Source organism: Perissodus microlepis, chromosome 5, assembly GCF_051167445.1.
Source record: "Perissodus microlepis isolate ML-2025 ecotype Zambia chromosome 5, ASM5116744v1, whole genome shotgun sequence".
In the NCBI taxonomy this organism is placed as follows: domain Eukaryota; kingdom Metazoa; phylum Chordata; class Actinopteri; order Cichliformes; family Cichlidae; genus Perissodus; species Perissodus microlepis.
In genome coordinates, this window is record NC_140465.1 from 34,104,389 (window position 1) to 34,132,087 (window position 27,699).

Genomic DNA, 27,699 nt, shown 5'->3' on the forward strand with positions numbered 1-27,699 from the left:
GCTGATTAAACTAGTTGGTCAGTGTGACTTCAACTTTAAAACAAGCTTAGGATTAGTGTCTGTGGTAGTGTTATCAGTGTCTACATACACCAGCTTCCAGCAGGATGAGGCTCAGTTCTTCTCATGTGACCTGCTGGCATCGTGAACCAGCTTCATGAACCTGCTGTTAAACTTTCTCTGCCCCCTGCTGCCCTTATGAGGTATTTAAAAATGATCCCATATATGAGCACATTTAACATTCAAGTGAGTTATTGCCCTAAAAAGATGTTTATACCTGAGTTTTTCTAGACATTTTTAAACATCTTCAACAACTTTTCACAGATGCTTTAATTTATTTTTTAAAGGAACTATCCCATTTCTGTGGCAAGACTAATGGAAGCACAATTGTGTGAGGTCAGTATTTTTTAAATAGACTTAGAATCTATTTTAATATTCCCCTTTGAAAATATTTCACAGTGAATCTTGGCTAACAGCATCAGAGATGTCCTCAATCAGCCTGAGGAGACGTGCAGGCCAAGGATGAATTTGCTGTTTCAGAGATATCTGGAGAATGTTTGTAGCCCAGTTATTTAAAATATTCATCCCTCTTCTGATCTTTACAGGGAAGAACAGACAGAGGCTTTCAGAGGCAAGTGCTGTTTCAGTCAATACATCCCCTCTAAATCAGAAAATAAGACATAAACATGCCTTTTGCATGACAGATTAAAGAAACCATGTTGGTACGACAAAGATAAATACAACAAGTATTCCTGTATAACAACTACTACTTGGTCATTATAACTTGAGGGTTACACATAGTAACTGCTTTTCATTTAATCTAATCCTGGATGAACAGTTATCTATGCCACACACAGGATATGCTCTGTTGTTGCTAGCAGCAGCATGCTAACATGCTCATGTTTACCAGGTATAACCTCGACTCTGCTCACCATAGACCACCTTCATTTTTTTTAGCATGACAACATTTTATTTTATTTTATTTATTTATATATTTGAATTAAATAGTAAAGTATATATTTTTAGTGTATTTAGTCAAAAGGATCAAATACTGTAAGGGTAAAGTTGTAAACTGCCCGCAAGAAATACCTTTCATAAATTCAGAAGTTTATCTGGATCTGAACAGTTGATGATGATGTTTCCTCATTTTTGGTTCCGTTCTCTTTGTACACATGTGACATTAACTTTGGTCATTCTTATTTGAATTAACTCTAAATTATGAACACCAGTTAAACTGGCCTGGGCCCAAACACGGTTTCGTGTGCATCCACCATAACACAAACAGCCAAACTGAACCAGTTCTATAGAATATTTTGTTTTTTAAAAGGGACTTCCATCTTTTGTACGTGAATTGGAAATGCGCACTCATCTGTAATGAAAAACACCAAAATATAAATAATGTTGGAAACTTGCTAGCAGTTATTTTAAATGGAGCTGATTTAAAAACATGGAGGCTGTTGTGGCTCTTTCCATTTGGAAAAGTTCGGTGTCTGTTTGAAGCACTTTGGCCACAGCGAGAGCCGGCACTGGGGAGTTTGTGCTTTTGTCAGCCGGAGCTCCCACACACAGCTCACTGGTTCACTGAAGAGTCCCAGATATTATTATCTAACACCAGATCAAAAGGTGGTTTTATATTCAATGAAGCAGTGTTCCTTCTGTCTATTATGTGAGAGATGAGCTGCTTCATTTTGAGATAAAAATACCAGAAGAACTTAGAACAGAAGGAAAAATGTGGGTGTGGGATGTGGAGAAAATGCTGAAATATCTTAATGGCAGCTCGGGCGGGAGGCCAGACAAGAATGCCTTTTGACAGAACAAAGCATACTCAGAGTCTGAGATAGAAGAAAGTGGAAAAAAGAAGAAGAAAGAGACGAAGAGAAAGAAATCAGTGAAGCTGGCTGGCTGTAAAGATTATCTGCCACACTATCCACGACACTGGCATCCCCACATTAGTGCTCATTAGCAGTCTGAGCCACGCTCCAAGGAGAGAGCTTATTTTAGACAGTAGACTGCAGCAGCAGTGCACACAGTCAGGGTCATTTCTCCCGTTTTAGTCCCACATTGCTTCAATGGCTGAGATTGCTGCAGTCAGCACTATTACTGTATTGATTTATGGACAGTGTAAGATGCTATAAGAGGGAGCTGGTGCTGGTTATCATGGGATTAAAACCAAGCATGCCCATTCTGGCTATATCTGTCTGGGTGCACTTTGGGAAGGCTTTTCTCGTACTGGTGAAAACATGTAATGACACGTTTATGGATGTAAAAACTAAACTTGATTCATTCATTCAAGTAAGATGTTTTATTAAGCCTTATTTTTTTCTTCATTATATATATATATATATATACATGTGTGCAGGTGTGTGTGTGTGTGTGTGCGTGTGTGTGTGTGCTGCATTTGCAGTGATAAAAAACAGCTGGATTGCAACGATATTTTATTAATGTTTTATTGAAGGGAATGGAAGAAATTACATAGATTGAATTGAATAGAATTGAAGACTATGATTTGCCTTAGATTTTTTATATATACGTGCAGTATATCTGAGTTTTACCATCATTATATACTTCTGGCTAGTACAGTGCTGGACTAGCTTTTGCCTTAAGAACTGCCATAACTCTTCATGGCATAGATTTAAAAAGCACTGGAGACTCAGGTCCGTATTGACATGACAGAATCGCAGATTTGTGTTCATCCATGATGTAAATCTTCCACCACTTCCCAAAGGTGCTCTGTTGGATTTAGACCTGGTGGCTGTGGCGACCATTCATATTTAAGAAACCAGTTTTGCATGATGTGAGTTTTGTCACATCATCAGGTTGTCAACAGCTGTTGAACCGGTGTACCTGGCTCATTAAAAGGGTTATATGTGTTTTGTGCTTTTTACAGTGGTTTTTTAAAGGTGATTTTTACACAAAGACAAGCAGAGACGATAATAATAGTTATAACTCTTCAGAAATGAATTGAATTTGTATGCTTTTGTACAAGCTTGATTTTTAATCACATCTTTAGTGTTGAATAGACTCTCATCCAGGAGGTTATATTATTATAATAGGTTATGTTGTTATTATTATTGTTATTATTATTATTACATATAATATATATTACTGCTTCTGTTTGAGCCACAGAAAAATGTTGTTTGAGCCACAGTTCACTAACAGTCACGGCAGTAAAAGCACCAGCAAGAAAAATCCAATTTACACTAGATGTAAAATTGAGACATAAATGTTTGGCTCAGCTCTAGAATAACGAACAACAAAAAATCTACTGAATGTGAAAAAGTATCAGAGCAAAGGTCCCAGACAGAGCTAATACAGAAATAACACCAGTGCAAAGTTCATTCCCAGAATTCCCTTATCTGGATTCACTTACCCAATCAGGCTAAGTGGTCGCAGCGAGCTTTTAATCAACTTGCCGGTGTTTAATTTATGTTACCACAGTTGTGTCTGTACAGAGAGAGGTCGACTCGCTCACCGCAAACATCATCCCATGTAACATCTCAGCTGTACATTGCTCGACATGGATGATGCTGTGAATCAGTCGAATGCTGATCTGTTGACAGTTAGATCAGAGCAGAAAAACGAGCAACAGCAGAATTCACCATTTATAGGAGAAATAACAAAATACTGCATGAAAAGTAAAGAGACTGAATACTTCTCATTAGTTTTAACTTTTGGTTTCACTTCAGCTCTTCTCCACAGTTGACGGTTCAACAACAACACAAACAAAAGTAACCCACAGACTAGTTGTACTACATATTATTGACACCGCACCCGTGTGACAGCAGATGCTCTCTGCAGATAGACGGGTCGTCACAGACTGCCAACCGTCAGACCACAGACTGCCAACCGTCCTCTCGTTATTACACCAAACCAATTAGTCCCATTAGTCAGGTGTAGTTTTATGGACCCGTTAAAAAATGTAAATGTTATATTTTCTTCATTTACTGCTAAATGAACAACACAAAAATCAGTGTCCATAATTTACATTGTAAATGGAATATTTATTTAAGCATCTGGACAGAGAAAAACATGTAGCTCAATCACAGCACATCACAATATAATATACAGAAGTTGTTTTTTTATTATATCTTTCACAATAAATCATACAAACCCATTTAAACTAAAACAAAACTAAATAAAACTCATCAAAAGAGCTGAGACTGTACATCTACCAGTCACCACTTCAACATTGCTTCCCCGGATAAATAGCAATACATCCAAAGAGGACATGACTTTGTAAGCAGCTGTTAACTTTGTTCACAATGATTATCTGCTCATGGTGAGGTATTATACTCTCTTACGAACTCTACCCTCTTAGCATTAGCACAGTCACGCGTAAATATTTCTGAACTCTGTGTTATCGTGTATCTTAGGCAGGAACATGAAGTCCCTTTTTAGACGTATATAGATGAGTTCTTTTGGATCTTAGCCTTTTTTACAGATTGTGGCCTATGACAAGGTTCAAGCTCCTCCAGCTCATCTGAATGTAATGCTGCTGCAGAAGGCTGGCTGACCCGTTGAAAGGAGTTCATTGGCTGCGATTGTGTGAATGGAACTGAAAAGACAAATAAGCAATATATTGTTTGTATTTACTAAGTATGCCTTTAATAGTAAAGAACAAAGGAGGTAAACAAATTTACTGAATATACTTTTGAAGTCTGAAATATGCTACATAATAAAAAAAAATGGGACTGGTCCTCCAAAAGTCCTCACGCCTACTGGATTTTGGTGTAGGTCCATGACAAAGGCCTTTAGTTTCTTGTTTGAGCTTTCTATGTCTTGATCAAATAAAAGTGTATTACCCTCTGACTTGTCTTTTTAAAAGCATCATTACGTTGACATAATGGTAAGAAAAACCACTCCTGTGTTACAGTTTAGTCTCACTGGAGTAAAATTCATTCATTCTCAAACAATCTGATTTGGACTGCCTGCAGTCACTTTAGTGTGAAGTTCTGTGTATACAGAGTTGATTATCACCACATTATCAGATTACATGTTATTGGCAATTTGACCCCCTTTTACCGACAGCTAGCAGACAGACTTCACTTCTTATTGCCCTTTTATTGTTGCCTTCACAAACCAAAGTTGCTTTTAAGACGTGGTCCCCGTCATGGAAGCAATCAGATCAAAGGCAATAAAATCACCAGTTCTTTGTACATGATTGTAATAATTTTGGTTTCCCTTGGTGTGACTGTATCAATAATGGAAATCAGATGCCATCAAATATGTGTTAAAATCACAGCAAAAACAGATTATTAGCTTCATTTGATGACTAGCCTCAAAACCTGGGTGACATCAGCCATGTTTGCTAACAATTTCTCTCAATGAGACTCCAAAACGTTTGAGCTGACGTAGTTATTGTGTTTTAAAATGTAATGAAAAAACTTACCACTTTCCTGGTAGGAGGGTGGTGGAGTTGTGGGCATGGGTGTGGCTGCTGGTACAGGCTGATAGACCGTGTTAACTACAGTGGTTAACACTAGAGAAAGCGAAAGATTTCATGTAGTTTGAAAATGAAAGCAAATTTTGATGTTCCCGTCATTACAACTGAACTTTTAAATCAAAAGTTTAAAGACAATGGGGATAAAAAATGTGTTTGTGTCTTACTATGTACCCTGCACAAACTGTAAAACTGACAAGTTTGCAGTTTCATGAGCGTTTGTGTATCAGATTATTTCTTGCTTTCAAGAATTCCTGTAAGCCACCATCCCAATTGGAAAGAGCTCTAACACATAAAGCTCATCAAACAGCCATTTTCCATTGTAAGAATTAAACATAATTTCAAACAAGAGGCTTCTGGATAATATGCCAGTGTGGCTGCTTGCAGCTGTAGCAAACTTACTGATCAATTCTCGACTGGGATTTTTCTTTTTGGATGTCCTGCAGCAGGAGCAGCAACGAGTCACACAGCAGATTATGAGACCTGTGCATGCGAGAATAGGAACAGGAACCCCTATTCCCACATACTCTACATGATAGCTTCTTTTCACTCGAGCAGACCTGCAAATACAAAAAAAAGCTGTAGTTTGTACTCATTTCTGGAGCATTGAGGGGAAAAAAGGCTAAAATGAAGAGCACACCTTCTGAAACAGAGTTCCTGTTTTTTCTCAGTAAAGCTGTACTTTATGTCACTGCAGCAGTATTTTGTCCTGCAGTCCCCACAGCAGTACTTTTCACATTCCTGAGTATCATGGAAGACACCGTTCGTGTCCCAGTAACTTTGGCAGTGATCAGCTGTAAGACACACATGTTGAAGCAAAGTGAGAATGAGAGATTAAAGCTGCAGTGCAGACAGATATTGTACAAAGACACTAATAGAGAATTAAGATGACTTAGCTTGATATTTTATTTTCACTTTGTTATTTTAAATATTAAAAATAAAACTCACCCCATACAGCCGGGACCACGACCACACACAAAACACACACAAGATTGGACAAGATACTCAAAGGCATAGCTGATGTGATGCAGTGTAAGGAGGAAATGAACCTGACTGTGGAGTGATGGCTGCTTATAGGGCTCTGTGTCTGTCCTACCTGTACATGAGTAACCCAACAACATTCCTTACTTCACATTTCACTAGCTCGGCTTACGTCCTCATTTTAGGTTTGACAGCGTTCTAGTAGGTAAAGGTTGGACATGAATTGAGCTGCGGTTTGGGGAAGGCCTTGAAGGGGACTGGTGAGGACTCCCGGGCCGGCAGATCCCCATGTACTAAATAGAAGTGAAGAAGTTAAAGAATTGAAAAGGGGAGGGAGGGGTACGTAAACGAGAATGAACAGCTTGCAGAACTATAGATGAGAACCGGAAGGAGCGTGTTTGGAGGCGCAGTCCCGCTCTTGAAATTCTGATACATTTCTTAAAACATTAGGGTGCTGTAATTTTTGCCTGAGCTTTGTCCTTCTCAGATTTTAAGACTCCATCTACATTGGAAGTAAGTGAAATTGTACCAGAAACATCTACTCAGGTTAGTCTAGCACCAACACGTTTTCATTACAGAGCCATCCAGCTGCAGTCTGTGCAGAGGTTTGGCGTCATCTTACTGAAATAAGAAAGTCCTTCCCCGAAAAGGAAGTAATCTCAGAGTCACCATGTGTAGTTCCAAAACCTCCAAGTGTCATTCACAGTTAATGGTTAATGCTATATGTTCCTGTAGTCCAAGAGACGGTTTGGCCACGATGTGCTGAGGCCACTTCAGTCATTTAAATTGCATTTAAGTCCGTAGAAAGTGATGGTATTGAATTGTTGAATTTTGACTTGTATGTCAGATCAAACCAAATGTAATCAAATGTGTTTATTAGCAGCAGTTTGTAGAAGTGTTCCATAGCACATTGGTCTGTCACATATTGAATCCCTCCTCGTCTTTACTCTTGAAAGAGTCAGCCTCTCTGTGATGTTTTTGTAAAGAGAAAAGAGGGAAGAGAGCACAAAACACAAATGCTGGACCTCAACAATTTTAAAGCAGGGGCCATGTGTAAGAACATTGTGTGGGCCAGATCCGGGCCATACCAATTTTGCTATGTGGGTGTGGGATCATCCAGAGAGAAAACAGGATAAAAGGCAGACAATATCGGAGGTCCTTCGGAGTCTGCTGGACTCTGTCAAGGACATTCTATGACACTGTGGTAGCAGCCGCCTTTTTCTATGCAGTGACCTGTTGGGGGAGCAGATGCACGGACAAGGACAGGAGCAGGATCGACAAACTGATGCAGAGGTCTAGCTCCGTGCTGGGATGTCTTCTGGAGTCTGTGGAGGTGGTGGGCGAGAGGAGGATGTTAGTATAGCTGAATTCCATCATGCACAACCCACATCACTCTGCATGAGTCTGAGTGTGCTGAGCGGCTCCTTTAGTCAGAGACTGAAACACCCTCGCTGTAGGAAGGAGCGCAGTTAGACTCTAAAACTTTATTTCTTGCATATTTGTACAACCATCTATCTATAACACATTCTGGGTATGCATGTACATAGAACCTCAGCTACTGTTGTATATATTGTATTGTATTATATATCTTATTATCTTATATCCATTGTAGAAACTGTGGAAGAGTGTCTTAAAGAGGTTCTCCCCATCAATATAAAAAAACAAAACAAAACAAAAAAAACCTTATTTCCCATGTTCCTGGCAAAATATAAAAAATTAGGGTTGGCTCAACACTTACGCAGCACTGCACATTTGAAATCAGCTGTGTGTGGCATGCTGCAATACTTTTATTATTTTACATACAAACTATAAATTGGGCAGGGGCGACCTCTGCTGGCAGGTTGCACTTATGACTTGCGTAGTATTTTGTTTTGTTTCATTTATTTTATTTTTGTATTAAATTTTATTAAATGTATTTTTTGGTTTCTTTCAATAGTACTGTTCACTGCGTTTCAAGACAAGATACAGCATAATAAAATAAAGATATCCAGCTGGCAGGGATGTGGTCATACAAACACCATCTGCAGTGAACACAACACAGGACAACAAAGGCTCCTGTTCAGTTTTAAAGTGCTCCTGAAATAAACAAATAAGTTAAACTGTCCAATGCTGTGCTTTCATACACATGAAATATGTTATTAATGATTTACTTAGGCTTGTTTATAAAGGATATATTAAAGTGGAATAATGCTATTTAAATAAAGTCTTAACTAATACACTTTTTAATAGCATGTAGTTATAGTCCTCTTTTTATTTGAGTCGATATGTGTGTTTTGGTATCTGTTTGATTTAAAAAAAAAAAAAAGAATAAGAAATTCATCATTGAGTCATGTAAAAAGTTAAAGAAATTAACATTACTGATGCAAAATTTCAAAAAGCAACAACACAAACATGTTCAGAAATTAGGAACACTTATTTAATTGTGTGAATGCTGATTGAGAGCTCTCCTCATGTAAACACAACGTAATCCACAGATTTTACATGTCTTTGAGAGCCGAGGTTCAATTAGGGACCAGATACAAAAACATTGTATTTTTCTAAGAAAACTAAATACAAAAGCATACAAAGGTATACACATTCATTTCTAGACATCTTTAAATTACATACTTTTGGTTCTTAGTTCAATCTTTTTTTGTGTATTTATTTGGATGAAAGCTAAGGACAGATTTAAACATGGGGTTCCACCCAACTTAGAAGTGATTACCTTAGTGTCAATCCAGCATATTAATCCAGAAAATAACATTATCACACATTTGACGACCTCAGCATTGGAACAACACACACAGACACACACAGACACACACACACAAAATTTACTGAAGGTCAAGAGTAATGGAAGCTCTGTAAGTTCCGAGCAAAGCACCCAGGCGAAGGCCATACAGGAACAACACAAAGCAGCTGTCAGTACACACAATAGGCATGGCTGCCATTTGTAGCAACTACAAATACCTAAAAAACGTATTTTAAACAAGAATCTACCTTATCATACTTAACATGGTTTACAATATTGTTTTGGATAGGCATACACAGCATTGTTTATACATTCATCCCTGTAGTGTGGCGTAGCAACAGTCTGGTAAGCTGTATACATTTAAGGCCTTGGATTATGAGAAGGGTTGTACGGTGCTGGCTGAGCGTCCTCTGAATATGGTGGCGGTGCAGTAGCCTGGCTTGGAGGTTGCAGAGGGTACATCGGCTCCCCGGTGAACAGCACTGGGTGAGTAGGATTGGCTGAAAAGACAAAAGAAACTGATTTTCTATGTTTATATTGTTATTGATCAAATTATTCTTTCTAACTCATTAGGCCATATGAACATTTTAATAGTAAATGGTATGAAGAGTCAACAAATTTAATAATTTTCTTTATAACTGTGTATTGATCCACGTAACAGAACAAAGAAACGTGCTGTCTAATAGATCAAATGGACCATCAGCTCCCTCCTGTTTTTAAATGAAAATTAGTCAGAAATTGTGTGAAGTAGCAACACTTTTATGTTAGTGCCAATCAGATGATGCTGTCAAATTTACGCTCACTGACCACTTTATTAGGTACACCTGTTCAACTGGTGACTAATGCAAATCTGTAATCAGCCAATCACATGGCAGCAACTCAACGCGTTTAAGCACGCCGTATTTCAGAAACTACTGATCTGCTGGAACCATCTCTAGTGTTTACAGAGAATGGTGGAAAAAGAGAAAATATCCAGTGAGGAACAGTTCTTTAGGAGAATGACCGGAGTGCTTTGAGCTGACAGGAAGGAAACAATAGCTGAAATAACCAGTTGTTACAACCAAGAACGTCTCTGAATGCACAGCATGTTGGAGCCTTGAAGCAGATAAGTGACAGCAGCAGAAGACCGCACCACTCGTCTCGGCTAAGGAAAGGAAATGTTGACTACATTTCAAACAGACTCTGCAAAACTGAACAACAGAAGCTTGGAAAATCGTTGTCTGGTCTGATGAGTTTCAATTTCTACTGTGATATTAAGATCAGAATTTCATGTGAACAACATGACAGCTTGGATCCATCCTGCCTTATCTACAGTTCAGACTGCTGATGGTGGTGTAATAGTATGCAGGATATTTTCCTGGTACACTTTGGGCACCTAAGCATAAATTCATTATCAGTTAAATGTCGGAACCCATGTAACTGCTGACTATGTCAATTCCATCTTCTGATGGCTCCTTCCAGCATGAAAACATCCTCTATCACATGCTCAAATCATCTCAAACTGGTTCCTTCAACATTATAGTGAGTTCACTGTTTTCAAATTGGGATGGTGTCATGTGAATATGGACCAAAATCTCTGAGGAATTTTTGCAGCACCTTTTTGAAGGCAGCAAAAGGGGTTCAAACTCGTACCAGCAAGGCAACTTGCGTGTATATTAAATCACAGCACAAACACAGATACATAGCTTCATCAACACCTGGGTGTCATCAGCCAAGCTTGCTGCCAACTTTAAAAACGGGAAAAGTTGTCAGTTGACATATTTATTATGTTTTAAAATAGAATGAAACAACTTACTACTTTCTTGGTAGGAAGGTGGTGGAGCTGTGGGCATGGGCGGGCCTGAAGGCACAGCCTGGTAGCCTGGGTGGGGCGGCTGCTGAGGTGTGTTGGAATTTATCACAACTGGAAAAAGTCAGAGATTTACTTCAGCTTGAAAATGAGTTTAAAGACAACTGGGAAAACTCCCATCTTTTCTAATCTTTTCAAAAAATCCAACATTAAAAATGACAGATTGCTGTTTTATTGTTCATGCATCAGACTGTTTCTTGTTTCCAAAACTTCCCCAAAATCCCACCTTATCAACTGAGAAGGTGTCTGGCACATAACATCTCACAAAACAGACAGTACATGTCTATAAGAAGTAAAACTCATTTCAAACAAGAAACAACTGGATACTATGCTGACTTAATTACAGTGTCACTGCTTGTAACTGTGACCAACTTACTTATCTGTCTTTGAGTCGGCCTTTTTTGACATTTCATGTAGCAAAGGCAGCAAGGAGCCAAACAGCAGATTATGAGAACCACACACAGCAGAAGAATTAAACTCCCTACGATGATTCCTACAATCAGACCGATTTGGCTTGTACTGCAAATAAAACATGAAAAAAAGCTTTAATTTCTACTCACATTTGCATCACGAAAAAAGGTTAAATAGAAGACCACACCTTTCAGAACAGGATTCCTGATTTAGCTGCTTGGGCTTATCCTTGCAGCAGTATCTTAGATTGCATGCGCCACAGCAGTACTTGCTACATTTTTCAGCATCATGTGAGACACCGAACATGTCCACATAGCTTTGGCACAAGTCGTCTGTAAGACATGAACGAGGGTAAAGTGAAGAGAGGGTAAGAGTTGAACCAAAGATCTGGTAGACAGATACTGTAGTGATGGAAGACAGAAGACAGTAATACACAAACACACCGATGAGATCACAGGCCTGATGAAATAAATATCATAATAAAAACTCACCTGATTCCACTGGGACCAAAAACACACACAAAAGACACACGAGACAAGGTAAGACACTCGAAACTATAAGAGACATGATGTCGTGTAAAAGGAAATGAGCTTGACTTACAGGGACGACTCTTCCTACTTGTGTCTGTCACACCCTGTAAAAGGTAACCCAACAACATTCCTTCAATAGCATACATGACTTAGCACTAGATGATCAACAGAATGCAACTACTCGCAAATAAACCCTTTGAAAACAGTACAAAGTGTATTAATCAAAGGTTAATCCTAACAGTTAGATTTTTTTTTTTTTATGTAATCTCTTGCCAGCAGTTTTTAAGCTTTTGGGAACTAAAGAAGTCATATACCGAACTTCTGAAATGAAAACAGCTTCCCATTCTTTCTTAGAATTAGAGTAAAGCTCCTCATTATTTTGGGGTCATATTTTTTGTTTCAAATAAGTCAAAAGTTTTCCTCGGGTAGCAGATGTGAACAATCGAGGCCACAAGCTAAAATGCATCAGTCAAGCAGTAAAGTTGCACTTTAGCTTTTATTACATGCGTACAGAGCCATCCTTTTGCACTATGTGCATGCTTGACACTGACTTGCTGAGATAAGAATCACCTTCCCTGATAAGGAAGTAATCTCAGTAGCCATTGATGATGCATTTACAGATGTGCAAGAATTGCTCATTTTATCCCAGATGTTTTCTTTTGATGCATGCTCAATCATCCAGATAGTTAAATCTCCAAAGGTTGATTCTGTTCATCTGGACGTAGCGTTTTCAGTGGGAGAAACGTTTTGTCACTCATCCAAGTGACTTCTTCAGTCTCAGCTGACTGCAGGTTTCCCCAGTCTTATAAACAGTATATTTGCACAATGACTGAAAGCAGCCCACTGAAGGAACAATGGGCTTTTAATTAAAACAGCATCAAATCCTAGATAAGTCAATACATAAATTAACAAATTCAGGATATTTACAGACACCAGTACTGTAGTCACTGGGTTGCTTCTATTATCTTTACTCCTTTACACCACAATATTACCGACTGCTACTATACCATATAAGACTTTGAAATCAAACCAGATTTACTTCATTAAACCATCTAAAATCTAGAAAATAAAACAAATTCCTGAATACTCAGAACAAAACCAAGTCTCACATTACCAGTTTAAATGTGAGTTTCTGTTGTTGTGCAACATGTGAATGGAATACTTTTAAGCAGCTCCACCCAAACGTCCTCTGAACCAGTTACTGTTTGTTTGTTTTTTATCTTGTCTCCACCCAGTCTCCGCTGATTGGGCTGGTTACACTTGTGCTCTTAGATCAAATCCTTGTACACTCCCCCCATCCCCTTACTCCCACCAACCACACACATAAACACCATTATTAAATGTATGCCAAAATGTATTTTTGAATGTTCCACTTTATGAAAACTAGTTTAGCTGGTACTAAAACAAGGACTGGCTCGTGAAGCTTTAAATCCACATCATAACTCTGTTATGTTGCTTGGCCTGTTTTCCATGATAAGCTCAGATGCAGAGCACAGGACACTCAACTCCTTTCCTCATCTCTCAGATCTTTGATTTTTTTTTTTTACAAGTAAGTGATCAACAGCCCATCTAAGCACCACCATGGTGTACCCATCTTTTTGCTGCTTCCAGCAGGATAACGTGCTCGGCCACAAAGGTCATCTCAGACTGGCTTCTTGAACATGACAGTGAGGTCGTTGTACTCAAACGGCCTTAAAGTCACCAGATCTGTTTCCAATGGAGCAGCAAAGTTGCATCATTGTGGCAACTGTGTGATGATGTCATATCAATATGGACCAAAATCAGTGGGAAACATCACACTGAAAAGTTCACAGAAAGAATGAATGGGAAACTCACGTCAGAACTGGAGCCCTTAAACAAGCTGGTTGATGTTGAGCTCTATTTGTAACAAACTACGTGGAAACCTTCCTATTTACGTGTTAAATAACCCCCTGGAAATACTAAAATAGATAATAAAATAATATAGACTAAACAATAACCCTGTATTAATTAGACTAGATGCCATTATATGAAGTCTTTTGAAATTATACATTAAACATAAATATTAGTGTAGTCATTATTTTCACTCCCCAAACTAACTTGTATTTTATAATTTTTAAAACGTATTCACCAACATGTCACTTCATTTTCTTTCGTTTGAGTCTGTCGCCCATTTCATAGCTGTCGATAATATATTAACACAAATTCACCACACTGAAAATTAAACAACCAGCAACTGAAGAAAAGAAAAAAATAAACTTTATTGAACTTTACAATAAGGTCTTTTTCACAAAATATGACATTAACACACAAAGAAAGTCCAACATATACTCTTAAAGTGGAATTATTAGATTTTAAAGGAAAGGGGGGAACTGGAGCAAGAATAAATCTCTGAAAACAACATAATCTACTGTAATCCACACACGCATCAATAAAATAGTCAACACTGGCCAGAGAACAGAAACCACAGGAAGAACACAAATATAAGCACAAAAAGGAAAGTCAACACAGTGTTTTTCTATTCGTCAGCTGATGTAACAAACAAAACTAGAAACACGTGACACTGCATCCCTTTCGCTAGCTAACATTCAGGGACTCAAACATGAGTAGATCCCAAAGGCCACTGCAGAGGTGTGACTGACGCACACTGAAATGTAAAGTTTGCCGCTGAGTTCTTCGACTTAAGCCAAAGTCTAAATAAAGGAGGATGATACATTGTCAGAGGTCAAGGTCTGGACGTCACATGAATTGTAACTGTACTTTTCCAGAATCAGCTGAGTCACGAGAAAAAAAAAGGTCACGTCAAGTAATTTCAGCCAGCAGAAAGCAGAAGTGATGGCTCTTTTCCACAATCAACACTTGAACACACACACACACACACACACACACACACACACACACACACACACAGAACAAGTTAAACAATACCAAAGAAACTGTTAATGTTGTGAGAACATTAGAGAGAAGGTTTGATGGCACGACTCAGGAAACAGGACACTGCTGAATATTGTGCATCATTCAAGCCTTTATGGTGACATAAAGCAAACAGACTCCATAATAAGTAGAAAAAGATATTTTAAATGATTTGGAATTGCATGTATGTTTCTGCAGGTAATGTGGCTGGAAGGCACAATTGTTTCTTGTGTTTAACATGCGCTCATCATGTTATTGTTTGGTTAACTGAAAAGAAAAGAATCTCCTTTGGTAAAGTAACCAGAAGCTGCCAGCGCATTTCAGCTCAGTTAGATGTGCAACCCCGTTTACAACAAAGTTGGGATGCTACGTACAACTTCATAAGTAAATTCAAAAACACCTGCTGGAACATCTTGCAGCTAACTGGCAATAACAAATGATTGGATTCAAAAAGAGCATTAGCAAGATTTAGACGACTTAGATTTAGAGCTGGAAATGGAGAGCGGTCCGGCACTCTTTAAAAGACCGTGCAAGAAAATAGTTTAAAATATTTGTCAACGTAAAATGTAATTAGCAACAATTTCTTAAGAGCAGCAAATCACGATAGCCATCTGGAGACAGTGTATTTTACCTAATATCACAAAAACATTCCGATAAACTGGGAAACTCTTTACATAAAAGGACAAATTAAATATCAGTTTTATACTGGAAAATGCTGCATGGGCTCAACAACACTGCTGGACTCTATATTAATATAGAGTTCATCTTATTCCAGGATTTTCTGGGCCCGTGTTTATTTAAGATAGGCTGTGGAAAACACTCCTGCCTGACCAATCGAGCGAGCCCATCTGAATGTTTGGTACATTAGCGCACACGTTACAGCTAGCATTCAGCATTTTTCTGCAGCTTACACAGCATCCCAGCCCGGTTGGAAATGTGGTTGTAGGACGGGCAAATAAAACCTGAGTAATGACGGGGAAACAAGATCTTAATGCTAATTCTTCTGTGTACGTAAACATCAAAATGTAAAGCAAACCATCCCTGTGTGCGAGGCGTGTTTTGCTGAATTGGAACTGGAGTGTGTGCTGAACACTTGTTAACTACGTGGAATTTGTGTGCTCAGGAAACACTTCTGGTCAACTCACATAACACAAATAATTTTAAGGTATAAATCCTCCAGTGATAAATGCTGCACACTTTCAATTTGTTCCCATGTAACATTATTTACAAGGCGATACAAGGAAAATACAGGGAATAAAGGATCAAAGCACTTCATCGACCTGCAAACAGCTGCCAGATGGCAGTGGGAAAATGGCTACAGACACTGAGACACCTTAAGATCAACCACTGAATCTGACTGCAGTCACTGTAGAGGTCAGGTAGTTTGGCTGGTGGATAGTAAAGGCAAGAGGATTACGCTGAGGAATGAGGCTGAAAAAAGCACTTAAAGCAGTGAGAAACAGTGGTCTCATGTTTCATTTCTCAAAATAACTAAACATGGACCCCAAAAAAGAAAAAAAGAATATGCATATTGCATGCCCATGCAATGCAAGTAAAAAACATAATTTTCACTTGGTAACTGTTCAACAGAACTGCTGAATCAGCACCGCCCTAAAATTCCCAAATACAGGCAACAATGAACCAAGTTACTCTGAGGTTTCTCCTCTCGATTCAAAGAACAAACTTCCATTTCAGCCGAGTGCTGCAGCACGGACGTCCACTATCCAGGCTAGGGTGGTGGTGCAACAAAATCTGGGTTGTATGGAGGCTGGGCTATGAAGTCTGCGCCAGCAGGTGGAACGTTGGGCTGCGGCTGGGTCGGAGGCTTCAGCGGGTACGCCGGCTGGCCGGGTGTGAACGCAGCCTGGCTGTAAGGCATCGGTTGTGGAGGATAGGCAGGGCCAGCTGGAAACAAAAAATGAAGTTGGCGTGACAATGAACACAACCTCAACTTCAGCTCTGCAGCTTAAATGTTTCATTTCCCTTTTTAGAAAAACCTCAAAAGACCCACGTCTATGCAACCGCAGTTTCCACCTCTACATCTGAATACAGCTGTTTTGCAAAATTGCAAAATATTATTGCTAAATCTGAAAACATTTAATGAAACACAATAGTTAATAATGTCGTGCATTTCTTTAAAAAACTCTTTAATTCTATCCGAAAACCTTTGTTTCGCACAGATCAGTTTGAAAAAGCTACACCTTCAGAATATTCTTCTACAATAAAAACTAAACATCTAACCTGCATTTTATAAGTGGCTACAATTAAATTACAGTCATTCAGTCTCAAATCAACAAGGGCTTTCTGCGCAAACATCCTTGATTTGCATAAAAAGTTAGAACATTTATGATGATATAATTAAAATTTTAGCATTTTCTTCATTTTTGTGATTAAGAATTCTTTATACTTTTTTTTTAGAGTATTGTGAAAATCACAACAAATATTGGCATGCTTGTTTGTTTTAGATATTTTTGGACAGAGCAGCTCCTTTTCCCAGTTAGAAGCTTCAATCAGCATTTCCTCAAACACACTGTTTTGGTGTTCAAAGCCTATTTAAAGCTAGACCAACACAATGTTTTGTTAATTACAGGGATGAGGAAAATTCACACTTACTTGCTTCCTGATAAGATGGTGGTGGTCCTGGTGTGAATGGTTGTCCATGGTAGGGTGATGTGGGCATGGACTGAGCTGGATAGCCGGGCTGAGCTGGATAACCAGACTGAGCTGGATAGGCGGGCTGCACTGGTACTGGCTGGTAGGGCATTCCCTGGTAGGACTGAGATTGTCCAGGTACTGCAGTTGGTTGCTGCGGGTAACGCTGAGGAGTGGTGGTGACCACTGTGGTGTGGGTAGTGGTCGCTATCACAGCTGCAATTAAACAAACAAATAGATTAGAAATATAGAAAACTTTGGCTGTTTTACATGCAGTGTAGGAGTACAACTACAGGAGGAATTATTCAGGTATGAAGATAAAAGGATTCAAACTAGTTTCACTTAAAAAACAGGACATCCTCATAAACCCTTATAAATGTTTATTACACACATAACACACTCCATAGGCATATGTACTAAATCCACATTGGCTTTGTCGTGATTGCCAGCGCAGAAAGATTTAAACACATCAGGAAAAACGATCTCAAAAGAGATTCCAGTAGAGTCAAAGGTATTTGTACTTCCTACTCTGTTTGTATCCAGGAGGATATGAGATAACAGAGGATTACAGACCAACCAACAGCACAAATAAAATGATCCAAATGTCCTGAACTTGTTTGGAACATGCCACAAAGTTAAACACACAAGTAACTTGCCTTGGACAAATATGAGGTAAGAGCTACGTAACTCATATCGCAACTTCTGCATTTAATCAACTGTAAAAACCCAGCTGTCGCAAAAAGAATAGCATGGCAAGAAAAAAAAAGAAAACAAAAATAGTTTACAGTTTCGATTCCTGCAAATGGATCTTCTAACACTACAGCTTAAACACAGAAGACAGGATATCCTGGCTGGTAATCAGCCAAATAATTAACAGCCAAGATCCAAAACGTCTTCAATGTGTATCATAATGTATGGATAATATTCTTATAAAGAATGACTGAAAACTGAATATTAATCAGAGAAAGACAAGAAAAGGGTGCAGTTTTAAGTAAACATCATCGATCATCCTCTCTAGCTTCGCCTAATGAAGATTTACACTTTGTTATGATATTTGATTGAGTTTCTGTACATTTAATGTTAAAGAAACAGCCCTGCCATAGTCACACTCAGAGTGTAAACCCATCGCTGTGTAAGCTCAGTGAAAATGAAAGAAAGAGGGGAAAAAAAAACCACCTGGGGGTGTAACGAAGATGTTCTTCAACATCTTCACGACCACTTCCTGTAAATGACGTAGGATGGCTTTCTTTTTTTTCTTTCCAGTCTGTGGTTGTCATAGAAACAATGAGTCACACAGCGTGGAGCTCTGACTTCCTGGATTTGATCCCATCATACCACTGGAACTGAGGCAGCCAAGGAAGCCAGACTGCGTTCCTCACTTGCATTTTAGCCTCTCTGCCAGAAGACTGTCGCCTAACAGCAAAACATTAACCAGCTGACTGACAAAGCTGACAGGAGGTGCAAGAACTGGGAAGAGCGTTCATTATGGTGAATGCACGTCTCTGTAAACATAAATATGGACGTGTGGAGTCAGATGCTTTCCTCTATTGAGCAGAATTTTTTTTTAATTCTTTTTAGGGAAGCGGATCAAGATGTGGCCATGGACATGAGCGGTTTCGGGTTTGAAAAACACAGGATAGTAGAAAGAACTGTTTCAGGGAATTGTGGAATTAAGGAGGATAAAGTTGAATACAATGTTTATAATCTACCGCAGATAAAGAGTTGAGCGCTGCATTCTTGGCAAAATAACCTGTCAAAGTTTTCTCTTTCCTATTGAAGGCGGGTGTCCTCTTCACCTATATGGGAGATTCCTCTTTCTCTCCTCGTCTCTCCTTCACTAGCTGAGAAATGCAACAACCTCCTCTGACAACATTAAAAATCAATTAAGGTTTCAAATATTTTCTCTGCGATCTTAGATAAAAGCAGGTCACTGATGAGGACGAGGGTATGATGTAAAGAATAGGCTCTGAACTGAGAAGCAGACTGATGTGTGATTGGTTGCACACACTCCAATCTTAGCTATATCAATTAGACATATTTGCATAGAAGAGCTTAGACACGTAAATATCAACTAAATTTGATTTCTGATGTTGACTTTAAAAAAAAAAAAAATGCACGGCAAATGCTTAACAGTGGAAAGAAGTTTGTACAAGAATCCAAATGTCTGCTTCTCTGCGGCAGATCTGCACATCTATGACTGTGCCTTTACACTGATTCAGCTGCAGAAGTATAAAAAGAGAAACAGCAGAAACCATGGGCAACCACAGCATGATGTATATTTAAGCCTGTGATTTTGATTTATTTTTGAGGAAAGTAAATAAGGCACATTAAGTAGAGTTACGGGTAGAAAAAAGGCCAGTTCAGCAGATATTTAATGGACAAGACTGATGATGTGGGATATTTTCATTACTGTCAAGAAAGCCAATGAAAAGCCCACAATGTTCCATCTTCCCTACACAGTGTGTGACATCACACTTCCTACTCAAATACCAAGGGTTAAAAAAGAAAAAGGTCCCAAATTAAACCTGTTTAGTTTAAAAATGTGTCAAATATTCATCTGCATTTTCTGGACTAAACAGTGACGCTTTCAGGAACTACTTTCAGCGGTCTTTGTCTGTTGTGAGGAAAAGGTGGAACAGGAGGAAAAGGGATAAACTGGAATTTACATTCAATGTGAAATCGACAGATAAATAGACGCCTTTGGAAAAACATCCATCCAAAAGGGGGAAGAAAAAAAAAAAAAAAAAAAAAAACACGATGCTTTATGAGAGAAATCAAAGAAGGTGAAGAGGAAAGTAGTAGTTAGCCTGGGTCAACCATTTATATAATAGAGAGAGCTTCACGACATCACAAAAATGATTTGTGACCTAAAAATAAATAAGAAACAGTCACAAACAAACTTCTGAGGTGAGAGAAAAGAATAAATGTTACATAGGCTACACTTAACCTATGTGGTTATCACAATAAATCTGCATTGCACTGAATTCCTAAGCAACTTCAAACAGCCTCGCTATGTTAATACCACACTGGGAAATGCTATTTGCTGTCTTTAATAGTATAAGTTTTTCTTGGTTTGCTATGTGAGTATTTCCCCAAAAAATGTGTTGACCATACTGACTAACAATCTGGTGTATCCAGGAGCCACCACTCTAAACGTAGAGTGGTGCCAACAGCAAAATAAGGCAGTAGGTCACCCCGTGGAGAGGGGTCAAAGTACGATCCATTGAGGGATCGCTAACACAAACAGAGAACACATCCAGATAGACTGTGGTATATCTGGATGTGTTCTCTGTTTGTGTTACCACAGTCCTCTGCAAAGTGTTGTGATGATGCCAAAGTTGGTTTAATAGCATCAGTTAATTTCTGGCTGTAGTTGGGTGAGATTTGAGAGTGGAAAAAAAATATAAAGACACTTAGGACTTAGGAACGCTGGAGTTGTGGTTAAACAGACAGACATAAACACCTGTGCAGGTGACTCTAAGTAGGGCTGGGCCATATCATACTGTTCACGGTAATACCGGTAAAATGATGGGCAATGATAAGAAAATGAAATATCGCAATAGAATATGGATAAAACGCGCATGCGCAGTGCCTTTTGTTGCCTATTGTTTTCATACGCACATGGCGGAAAAAGCATGGCGGCGACGGAGAATGAGGAGAGCGAAAGCGGATCGTTAAATGAAACTGATGAACCAGAACTGGTTTGTAGAAATGCTGCAACTTCAGTGTGGAACTGGTTTAGCTTTTGTCCGTCAGATACACAACAAAGAACTATTTTTGGTAGAGCATGCTAGCGGGCCGTCGTTATTACCGTGTTTTTTGGAAAATACGGCACACTTAAAATCAATCCTTTGACTTTTCTGAAAATCGACAGAGCCCCTTATAATCCCGTGTGCCTTATGTATGAATTCTGGTTGTGTTTACTGACCTCGGAACGATTTTATGTACACGGCGCTCGAAAATCTGTCAAATGTTTCAGTACGACTTTGCTAATCTACGAAGCCGCACCGCTTGATGGATTGTCGGAGCATTACGGCTATCGTAGGCAGGAGCCTCGCGGAGTGATACATATTGTGCTTCAACATAATATTACCGTATTGTGTGTGTTTAACCCCTTTGTAAGTTTTGTGGATATTATACATGGTTATGCTGAGGATATGTCGGCCAATTTCCACTGGAAATGCCTTTTGGTTAAACTGTCAGCAAGGAATTTGCATTTGCACGGTAAAAAATTTTATATAACTTTAATGCACTTAAAAAACAGCTGCTTGTTCAGGTAAAAATACATTATTAGTGCAAAAAAACCCATCAAAGTTGTGGAGTTGTAAAGTATTTTGTCTAGTGTCAATTATATCGATATACAAATTTTCAAATGTATATTGTGATAAATATATTTGGTCATATCGCCCTGCTCTAACTCTAAGCAACTTAAAGCTGGTGTTTCCATTTGTGGGAAACTCAAAGTTAAGTACTCAAAGTAAGCAGATTCAAAAGTCAAGTAAAAACATGACCCCTGAAGAGAAACAAATAAAGCAGCATCGTAGTTTGGCACCAACTCTAAACAGCAATTATCTTTAATGATATGCTGAGTCATCGTTCTGAGGGGTAAACTCTCACCAAGAGAATCACTGAAAAGCCAAAACTTGTACAACAAACCAGAGAAACACAAAGTGAGAATGAGGAACTTCACAGCTCTGAAGGGTTCACAAAGCCTCTGTATATTGTAGTGATTCTGAAACATTAGGTCAGGTGGTGCACTGTGCCTCAGCTGTGGTGTTAGTCGTCAGGCTACATTTTGCAATAATGAAAGTCATGTGGTGGGTGGGCCAACAGTCTTCAAATGAGTCCCCTCATGATCTGCTTCAAAAACTACACAGACAAATCCTCCAACTCACTAGAAACCAAGAGTCTGGCTTCTTTAAGACATGGCAAAAAAGCAGACATCCGTGTCTATGTAGGTGAGAAGCTCAACAGCAGACTGTTTTTTTAAAAAGTGTTGCTTGTTGGCCGAGAGCAGACAACCTACAAAAGTGCAGCAACATGTTGCAGATGCATCAGCACGGGCCTACACGCCGTCTACATATTAATAATAGGAAGTGTCACCGCTAAAGGTTGTGGTTACTTTATGTGCAATAATTGCCAATAAGTAACAATTACTTCAATGTGTCAGAAATCCCCTGAACTGTAGAAGATTCTCCCAGTGCCATGAAAAAGCTTCTTGAATCAGAGACCACATGAGGTTTGGGATGTGCTGTAGATGAGCTTAGGTATGTGACTTGTGTAAGCTTGTTCCCCGAGTCTGCAGAGAAAATGTGCATACACAACAGTATGACTCACGCTAATGGGTCCTTGATATAAAGGTGATAGAAAGATTTAAAAGCACCAGTCGTGCAACGCGACTAATGCTATGTTACATTTATTTATCTAAGGCCCTCGTTATACTTTTTGCATCTCCGAGTCCTCCTGGTCTGACTGATGTAATCATCACACAGTGAGCGTCCACATGTCTGCCAGCTGTTTTCAACTGCACTGACCTTTCTGCAGGGTCTTTGCATTACAATGCACCAGCTGAATGAGCTGAACTCAATTCAGCACATTAACTCTTTATAAACTGCTACTGGTAAGAGCAGATGCTACAATTAGACCCTTATTGCGGCCCTTGGGAAAATATATTGTCCATTCTCGGCTTAAACAATCAAAGAAAGAATTAGTAAAACTTACGGCGTGGTTTGCGGCACATGTTGTACAGGCAACAGCAGGGGCAGACGCAGCAGCAGATGAAGATGAGTAGAATAATGATGAAGCCCACAATACCAGCCACCATGGGTAACGAAATGGTACTATGATACTCATATCTAGCACTGTTGAAGCTATCAACATTATTGGAGCTGAAAAGGAAAAAAAGAAATTAGTATGAAAAATTGTCTTTATATGACATTAACTTACTACAAAACAGAAAAAGGAAACATTTACAAGTCACCAAGTCAAATTTAACCATTTTAGGACCTTTTTAAAACTGGAATTAATCACAAACCCAAAGTATGATGAAATAATTAACAAGGCTATCATGTATTTACTAGTACTCTACAATTTTCAGACCTTCAAAGCACTACACAACAAAAACAACTCCTGATACTATAGTTCAAGTAGAACCACTGTGCTGCCTCCCTTTCCTCAGAGTTTGTGTTTGCAGGTGTGTCACCTTCCAAAAACCAGCACAAAACATACAAAAGGTCCTTTTTCTGGGCTTTGGGAGATATTTTTACGAGAAGCTGAATTCACTGTAGTTCAGTGGTTTCAAAAAGAACAGATAACCTGTCAGTGCTACAGCAGGCATGTGGAGGAGTATGGTCTATTAATCTTAGGGATAATGTGAATGAAGGCCTCGGTGCAAGCTGTAGCTGACTCACACTTCAGCTTTATGCTGGTGGTCGTGCACAGGAAAACCTTACTTCCTGTTTCTTAACGGCCTAAAATACACACTTGGCTGTAATTACACAGAGAAAAGGGGGGAAAAATGAAACCAACATCGAAAATAGATTGAAGGAGAAAAACATACCACTTTTTTTGGTCATCTTCTTTAAAATGACTGTAATATGAACAACAATATCTGTAATAGCAGTTCCCACAGCAATATCCTGAAGAGCATTTCTGGAAGCTTTGGCCCGTGTAGGCCAGGCAGTCGTCCCCTGCTGTAACAGAGCAGAAAGAGGGGCAACAAAAAAGCTCAATCGTCAATAAATAATTTCAAATAAATCAATTAGTGTAATTATTAGTTATGAAATTTCACTTTTCAGCACTGCAACTTGGTGACTTTTGGGAAACTGTTGATTCACCTTCAGTTTCATTTCAGAGGCTGTAGCTCTGGGTGTTGTTGAAGTCTACGACACTGTACAGAGAGGTGATGTTTTCACACCCTTATTTATCCTCAGTTTAAAACCCTGCTGTTTCCACTTTGTGGGTACTTTGGATGATGTAGTTTCCACTGCTGCCAAATTATCTTTCACATGTTTCTTATACTACAACCGAGCTGTACCCTTCTCTGTACCTAATTAACTGGCAGCTTGAGCGACCAGATTATGCTTGATGGTAACTCTGAGCTGAAACGTTAGAAAACAGCCGCTCGGAGACCCTCATTAACGTGCATATGGCTTTCAACAAATAAAATGAGGCTGTAACAAACTAACCCTTCGGTCTTTTTAAAAGGTTTAAAACACGAGCTGTAACTTTAACGACGAACGTCTGTGACATCGCCCAAACAGCGGTCTAATATCGATGTGACGCTAACATCACAGACTGCGTGGCGGCCTGAGACAACACGCAGTTCGATAGCTAATGCGAACAGCGACCGTTTACAGATTAAAACAGTCAAACTTACCGGAAACACAAGGGGACAGGACCACATACAAAGCCAACGCAACAACAGTGGACAGGCCTGGCGCCATGTCTACTCCAACACTCCCGGATTCAGTCAAGGAACTGAGAGTCTTCGACAGCTCCGGAGGAGGAGGAGGTGTGATGGACTCTTCGACTGCGGCAAAGCTCGTCTATTCCCGTAGCTGCCTCGCTCGGTTCATGTTCCAGCCCACTGCCAAACTGTTTCTATTCATAGACTGTTCATAACCGTGAGCATATTAATACGTCTTTACACGCGGTTTTTGGCTACGATAAAAACGTATAAAACGTTTTACGAAGCGTGAAAACTACAATAAATACGGAAAATAACTTAACGATAACGGATGTTTTTAAAGCGGCTGCAGACAATGTGGCAGACCTCCACAGGAAGTACCTCCGCGGCGGAAGTTGATCATTATTTTTTGGTTTTGTTTTTTGCTTTGTTTTTCTTTCGCGCTTATTTAGTGACATTTTACAATATTTAAATTAATTTGGGGCTGATTACCCAGAGCCCCAGTTACAGAAGGGGCTCCAACAAGCCTGGAAACAAGAGTTTTTTGTGTAATTTATCTCTAAGTAATAACTGTCACAAATTGACTCGATTTCAACGGAAATGGTTGATCACTGCAAATTGACTATGTGCACGAGACAATGCTAACTTCCCATACAATCAATATCAGACTCCACCAACAAAAAGGCTCTCAATTCAATTCAATTTTATTTATATAGCGCCAAATCACAACAAAAGTCGCCTCAAGGCGCTTCTCAAAACAATATATGTATGTGAATTTTTGCGTGTATTCTTATAATTGTTACCTTTTTCTTTTACCCTTGGCTTTTTGTGTTCATGTTCTGTTGTTTTGTATACTTCATCTGTTCGTATGTTGTATACTCATTGTTTGTTAAATAAAGTTTAAAAAAAAAAACAATGCTAACTTCCTGGTTTGAGACCGGATGTGGGGTTGTGCATTTCCGGTAGCTTTACTTTGCGGTCAATCGCTACTGCGAAGATATACTCCAAAATCATGTCCAAAACTCGAAAACTGAAAGATTGCGTTAAGTTACAAAGAGCAGAAGGTGGGAACACTCACCGCTGTTGTGTCATAAAAAATCTAATGATCAATTTTGACGTTTAAAGAGTTTAGATCGATCAGTTGTTTACATCACTCAACACAAGCAGAACTGCATTACTGCAGCAGAAGACACATCGTCCACATTCAGAAGCACATCTCTGTATAATGACTGGTCTTGTGATTTAAACAGGCAAATGTTCAGCATTCAAACTACAGGTGAAGAATAGTCAAACCAGATGTTTCCCCGTTATGTCGATATCAGCTAGTCAAGTACACACCTACACAGCATGTTAACAAACCGTGAAAAAAGCCACACAAAAAATGAATGATTGCTGGTAACGGTTTCTATACATTAGTATTTACGAAGGGTATGTTGTGACTTACCTTCAAAATTACAGCGGTCCCTCGCTATAACGCGGTTCACCTTTCACCTCGCTGTTTCGCGGATTTTTTAGTGCAAGTTTGCATGTGTCCTGCGTCCTGATCGCTGCAGACGATCTCCTCCGTGACGTCTCGCCTGTACAGTACAGAATCGCTGCATCGATCACTAGCAGTGTGACTGCAGTACTGTATGTCCACGAAACGTTTTGCACCGTCAAAAAATAAAATTGGCTACTTGATTTCACCTATCGCTGGTTATTTTTAGAACATAACACCCGCGATAAACGAGGGACAGCTGAGAAATATAACATTTGAATCCCTTTTCTCTTTTGCTCTGAGGCGCAGGGGAAAAATATCGACAAGTCGATGAACATCATTTACAGATATATTGGGTAAATGCCCAAGACATCTATAGAAATGTAAATCGCCGCTTGATTCATTCATTTGCTTAACTTGTTTTGGACCGTAAACCAGGCGCGAATAGGACACCGGAAACAAAGCTCCCCACAGGAGTTTCCGCACCGGAAGTAGCATATGCTAACGTGCACATAGTCAATTGTGCATTTATTTCTTTGTTTAATCATAACTTTAAAAATAAATACAGTGAAAACACGGTATTGAGAGTGTGAGAAGTTTCTCAAAGTTTGTATTGTTGCTCATATTGTCTTTGCGGTACACACATGCAGAGCTTGATCATTTATTATTTCTTTTCAGAAAAGTAGTCGATTGACTCAAAGACCACGTGGAAGCTACTGCTGTGTATGTGAGTGAAGTTGGCCCCCCCACCTTCTTCAAATCCAACAAAAGTGGTATCAAACGTTTGTGCTGCTATCATTTTAAAGATATTAATAAAAAATTCTAATAATAATGATGGATTGCATATATATAGCGCTTTTCGGGGTCCTCAAAGCACTGTACAATTCCACTATTCATTCACGCTCACATTCACACACTGGTGGAGGCAGCTACAGTTGTAGCCACAGCTGCCCTGGGGCAGACTGACAGAAGCGAGGCTGTCATATCGCGCCATCGGCCCCTCTGGCCAACACCAGTAGGCAGTAGGTGAAGTGTCTTGCCCAAGGACACAACGACCAAGACTGTCCAAGCCGGGGCTCAAACTGGCAACCTTCTAGAGGTCATCAGACGTCAACCAGCCCCCCCACATTAATTAAATCAAACAAAATGGGTGTTAATCAACTGTGCTACGTTTGTGCTGGTTTGTGCTGCTAAAATTGTCATTTGTGCTGCTTCTGTTTTAAAGATATTAATGAAAATGTAAAGGTCAAAAGGTCAACCAGCCCCCCCCCACATTACCCAAATCAAACAAAATTGATGTCAAAAGTTTGTGCTGCAAAAATTTTCGTTTG

General features: G+C 39.2%; 3 protein-coding genes across 3 annotated transcripts; all 3 read right to left on the bottom strand.

Moving 5' to 3' along the window:
* Positions 1-3,986: 3,986 nt before the first annotated feature.
* On the bottom strand, positions 3,987-6,485 carry LOC146387717 (uncharacterized). The gene is made up of 5 exons (XM_084927252.1): positions 6,386-6,485; positions 6,078-6,231; positions 5,840-5,997; positions 5,387-5,476; positions 3,987-4,552 (listed from the first exon to the last, which is right to left on the bottom strand). Exons 1-5 carry the CDS (start codon positions 6,450-6,452, stop codon positions 4,392-4,394), a joined length of 630 nt encoding a protein of 209 aa, XP_084783378.1. The 5' UTR covers positions 6,453-6,485; the 3' UTR covers positions 3,987-4,391.
* Positions 6,486-8,769: 2,284 nt separating this feature from the next.
* On the bottom strand, positions 8,770-14,053 carry LOC146387718 (uncharacterized). The gene is made up of 5 exons (XM_084929552.1): positions 11,901-14,053; positions 11,597-11,741; positions 11,375-11,517; positions 10,945-11,052; positions 8,770-9,649 (listed from the first exon to the last, which is right to left on the bottom strand). The coding sequence occupies exons 1-5, from the start codon at positions 11,974-11,976 to the stop codon at positions 9,510-9,512; spliced, it is 612 nt and encodes a 203-aa protein (XP_084785678.1). The 5' UTR covers positions 11,977-14,053; the 3' UTR covers positions 8,770-9,509.
* Positions 14,054-14,155: 102 nt separating this feature from the next.
* LOC146387719 (uncharacterized) lies at positions 14,156-25,457 on the bottom strand. The gene is made up of 5 exons (XM_084929551.1): positions 24,862-25,457; positions 24,043-24,175; positions 23,205-23,371; positions 17,445-17,699; positions 14,156-16,736 (listed from the first exon to the last, which is right to left on the bottom strand). Exons 1-5 carry the CDS (start codon positions 24,926-24,928, stop codon positions 16,561-16,563), a joined length of 798 nt encoding a protein of 265 aa, XP_084785677.1. The 5' UTR covers positions 24,929-25,457; the 3' UTR covers positions 14,156-16,560.
* Positions 25,458-27,699: the final 2,242 nt, after the last annotated feature.

What these genes read in the sequence shown, in the direction of transcription:
- LOC146387717 (XM_084927252.1), bottom strand. Translation starts at nt 6,452, where the DNA reads ATGCCTTTGAGTATCTTGTCCAATCTTGTGTGTGTTTTGTGTGTGGTC. An exon ending in CGTGGTCCCGGCTGTATGGG is followed by an intron (nt 6,232 to 6,385) that starts GTGAGTTTTATT and finishes TGTGTCTTACAG; the next exon opens with CTGATCACTGCCAAAGTTAC. An exon ending in CAGGAACTCTGTTTCAGAAG is followed by an intron (nt 5,998 to 6,077) that starts GTGTGCTCTTCA and finishes TTGTATTTGCAG; the next exon opens with GTCTGCTCGAGTGAAAAGAA.
- LOC146387719 (XM_084929551.1), bottom strand. Translation starts at nt 24,928, where the DNA reads ATGGCGCCAGGCCTGTCCACTGTTGTTGCGTTGGCTTTGTATGTGGTC. An exon ending in CCTGTCCCCTTGTGTTTCCG is followed by an intron (nt 24,176 to 24,861) that starts GTAAGTTTGACT and finishes GCTCTGTTACAG; the next exon opens with CAGGGGACGACTGCCTGGCC. An exon ending in GAAGATGACCAAAAAAAGTG is followed by an intron (nt 23,372 to 24,042) that starts GTATGTTTTTCT and finishes TTTCCTTTTCAG; the next exon opens with CTCCAATAATGTTGATAGCT.
- LOC146387718 (XM_084929552.1), bottom strand. Translation starts at nt 11,976, where the DNA reads ATGTCTCTTATAGTTTCGAGTGTCTTACCTTGTCTCGTGTGTCTTTTG. An exon ending in CAGGAATCCTGTTCTGAAAG is followed by an intron (nt 11,518 to 11,596) that starts GTGTGGTCTTCT and finishes TTTTATTTGCAG; the next exon opens with TACAAGCCAAATCGGTCTGA. An exon ending in GCCGACTCAAAGACAGATAA is followed by an intron (nt 11,053 to 11,374) that starts GTAAGTTGGTCA and finishes GACTTTTTCCAG; the next exon opens with TTGTGATAAATTCCAACACA.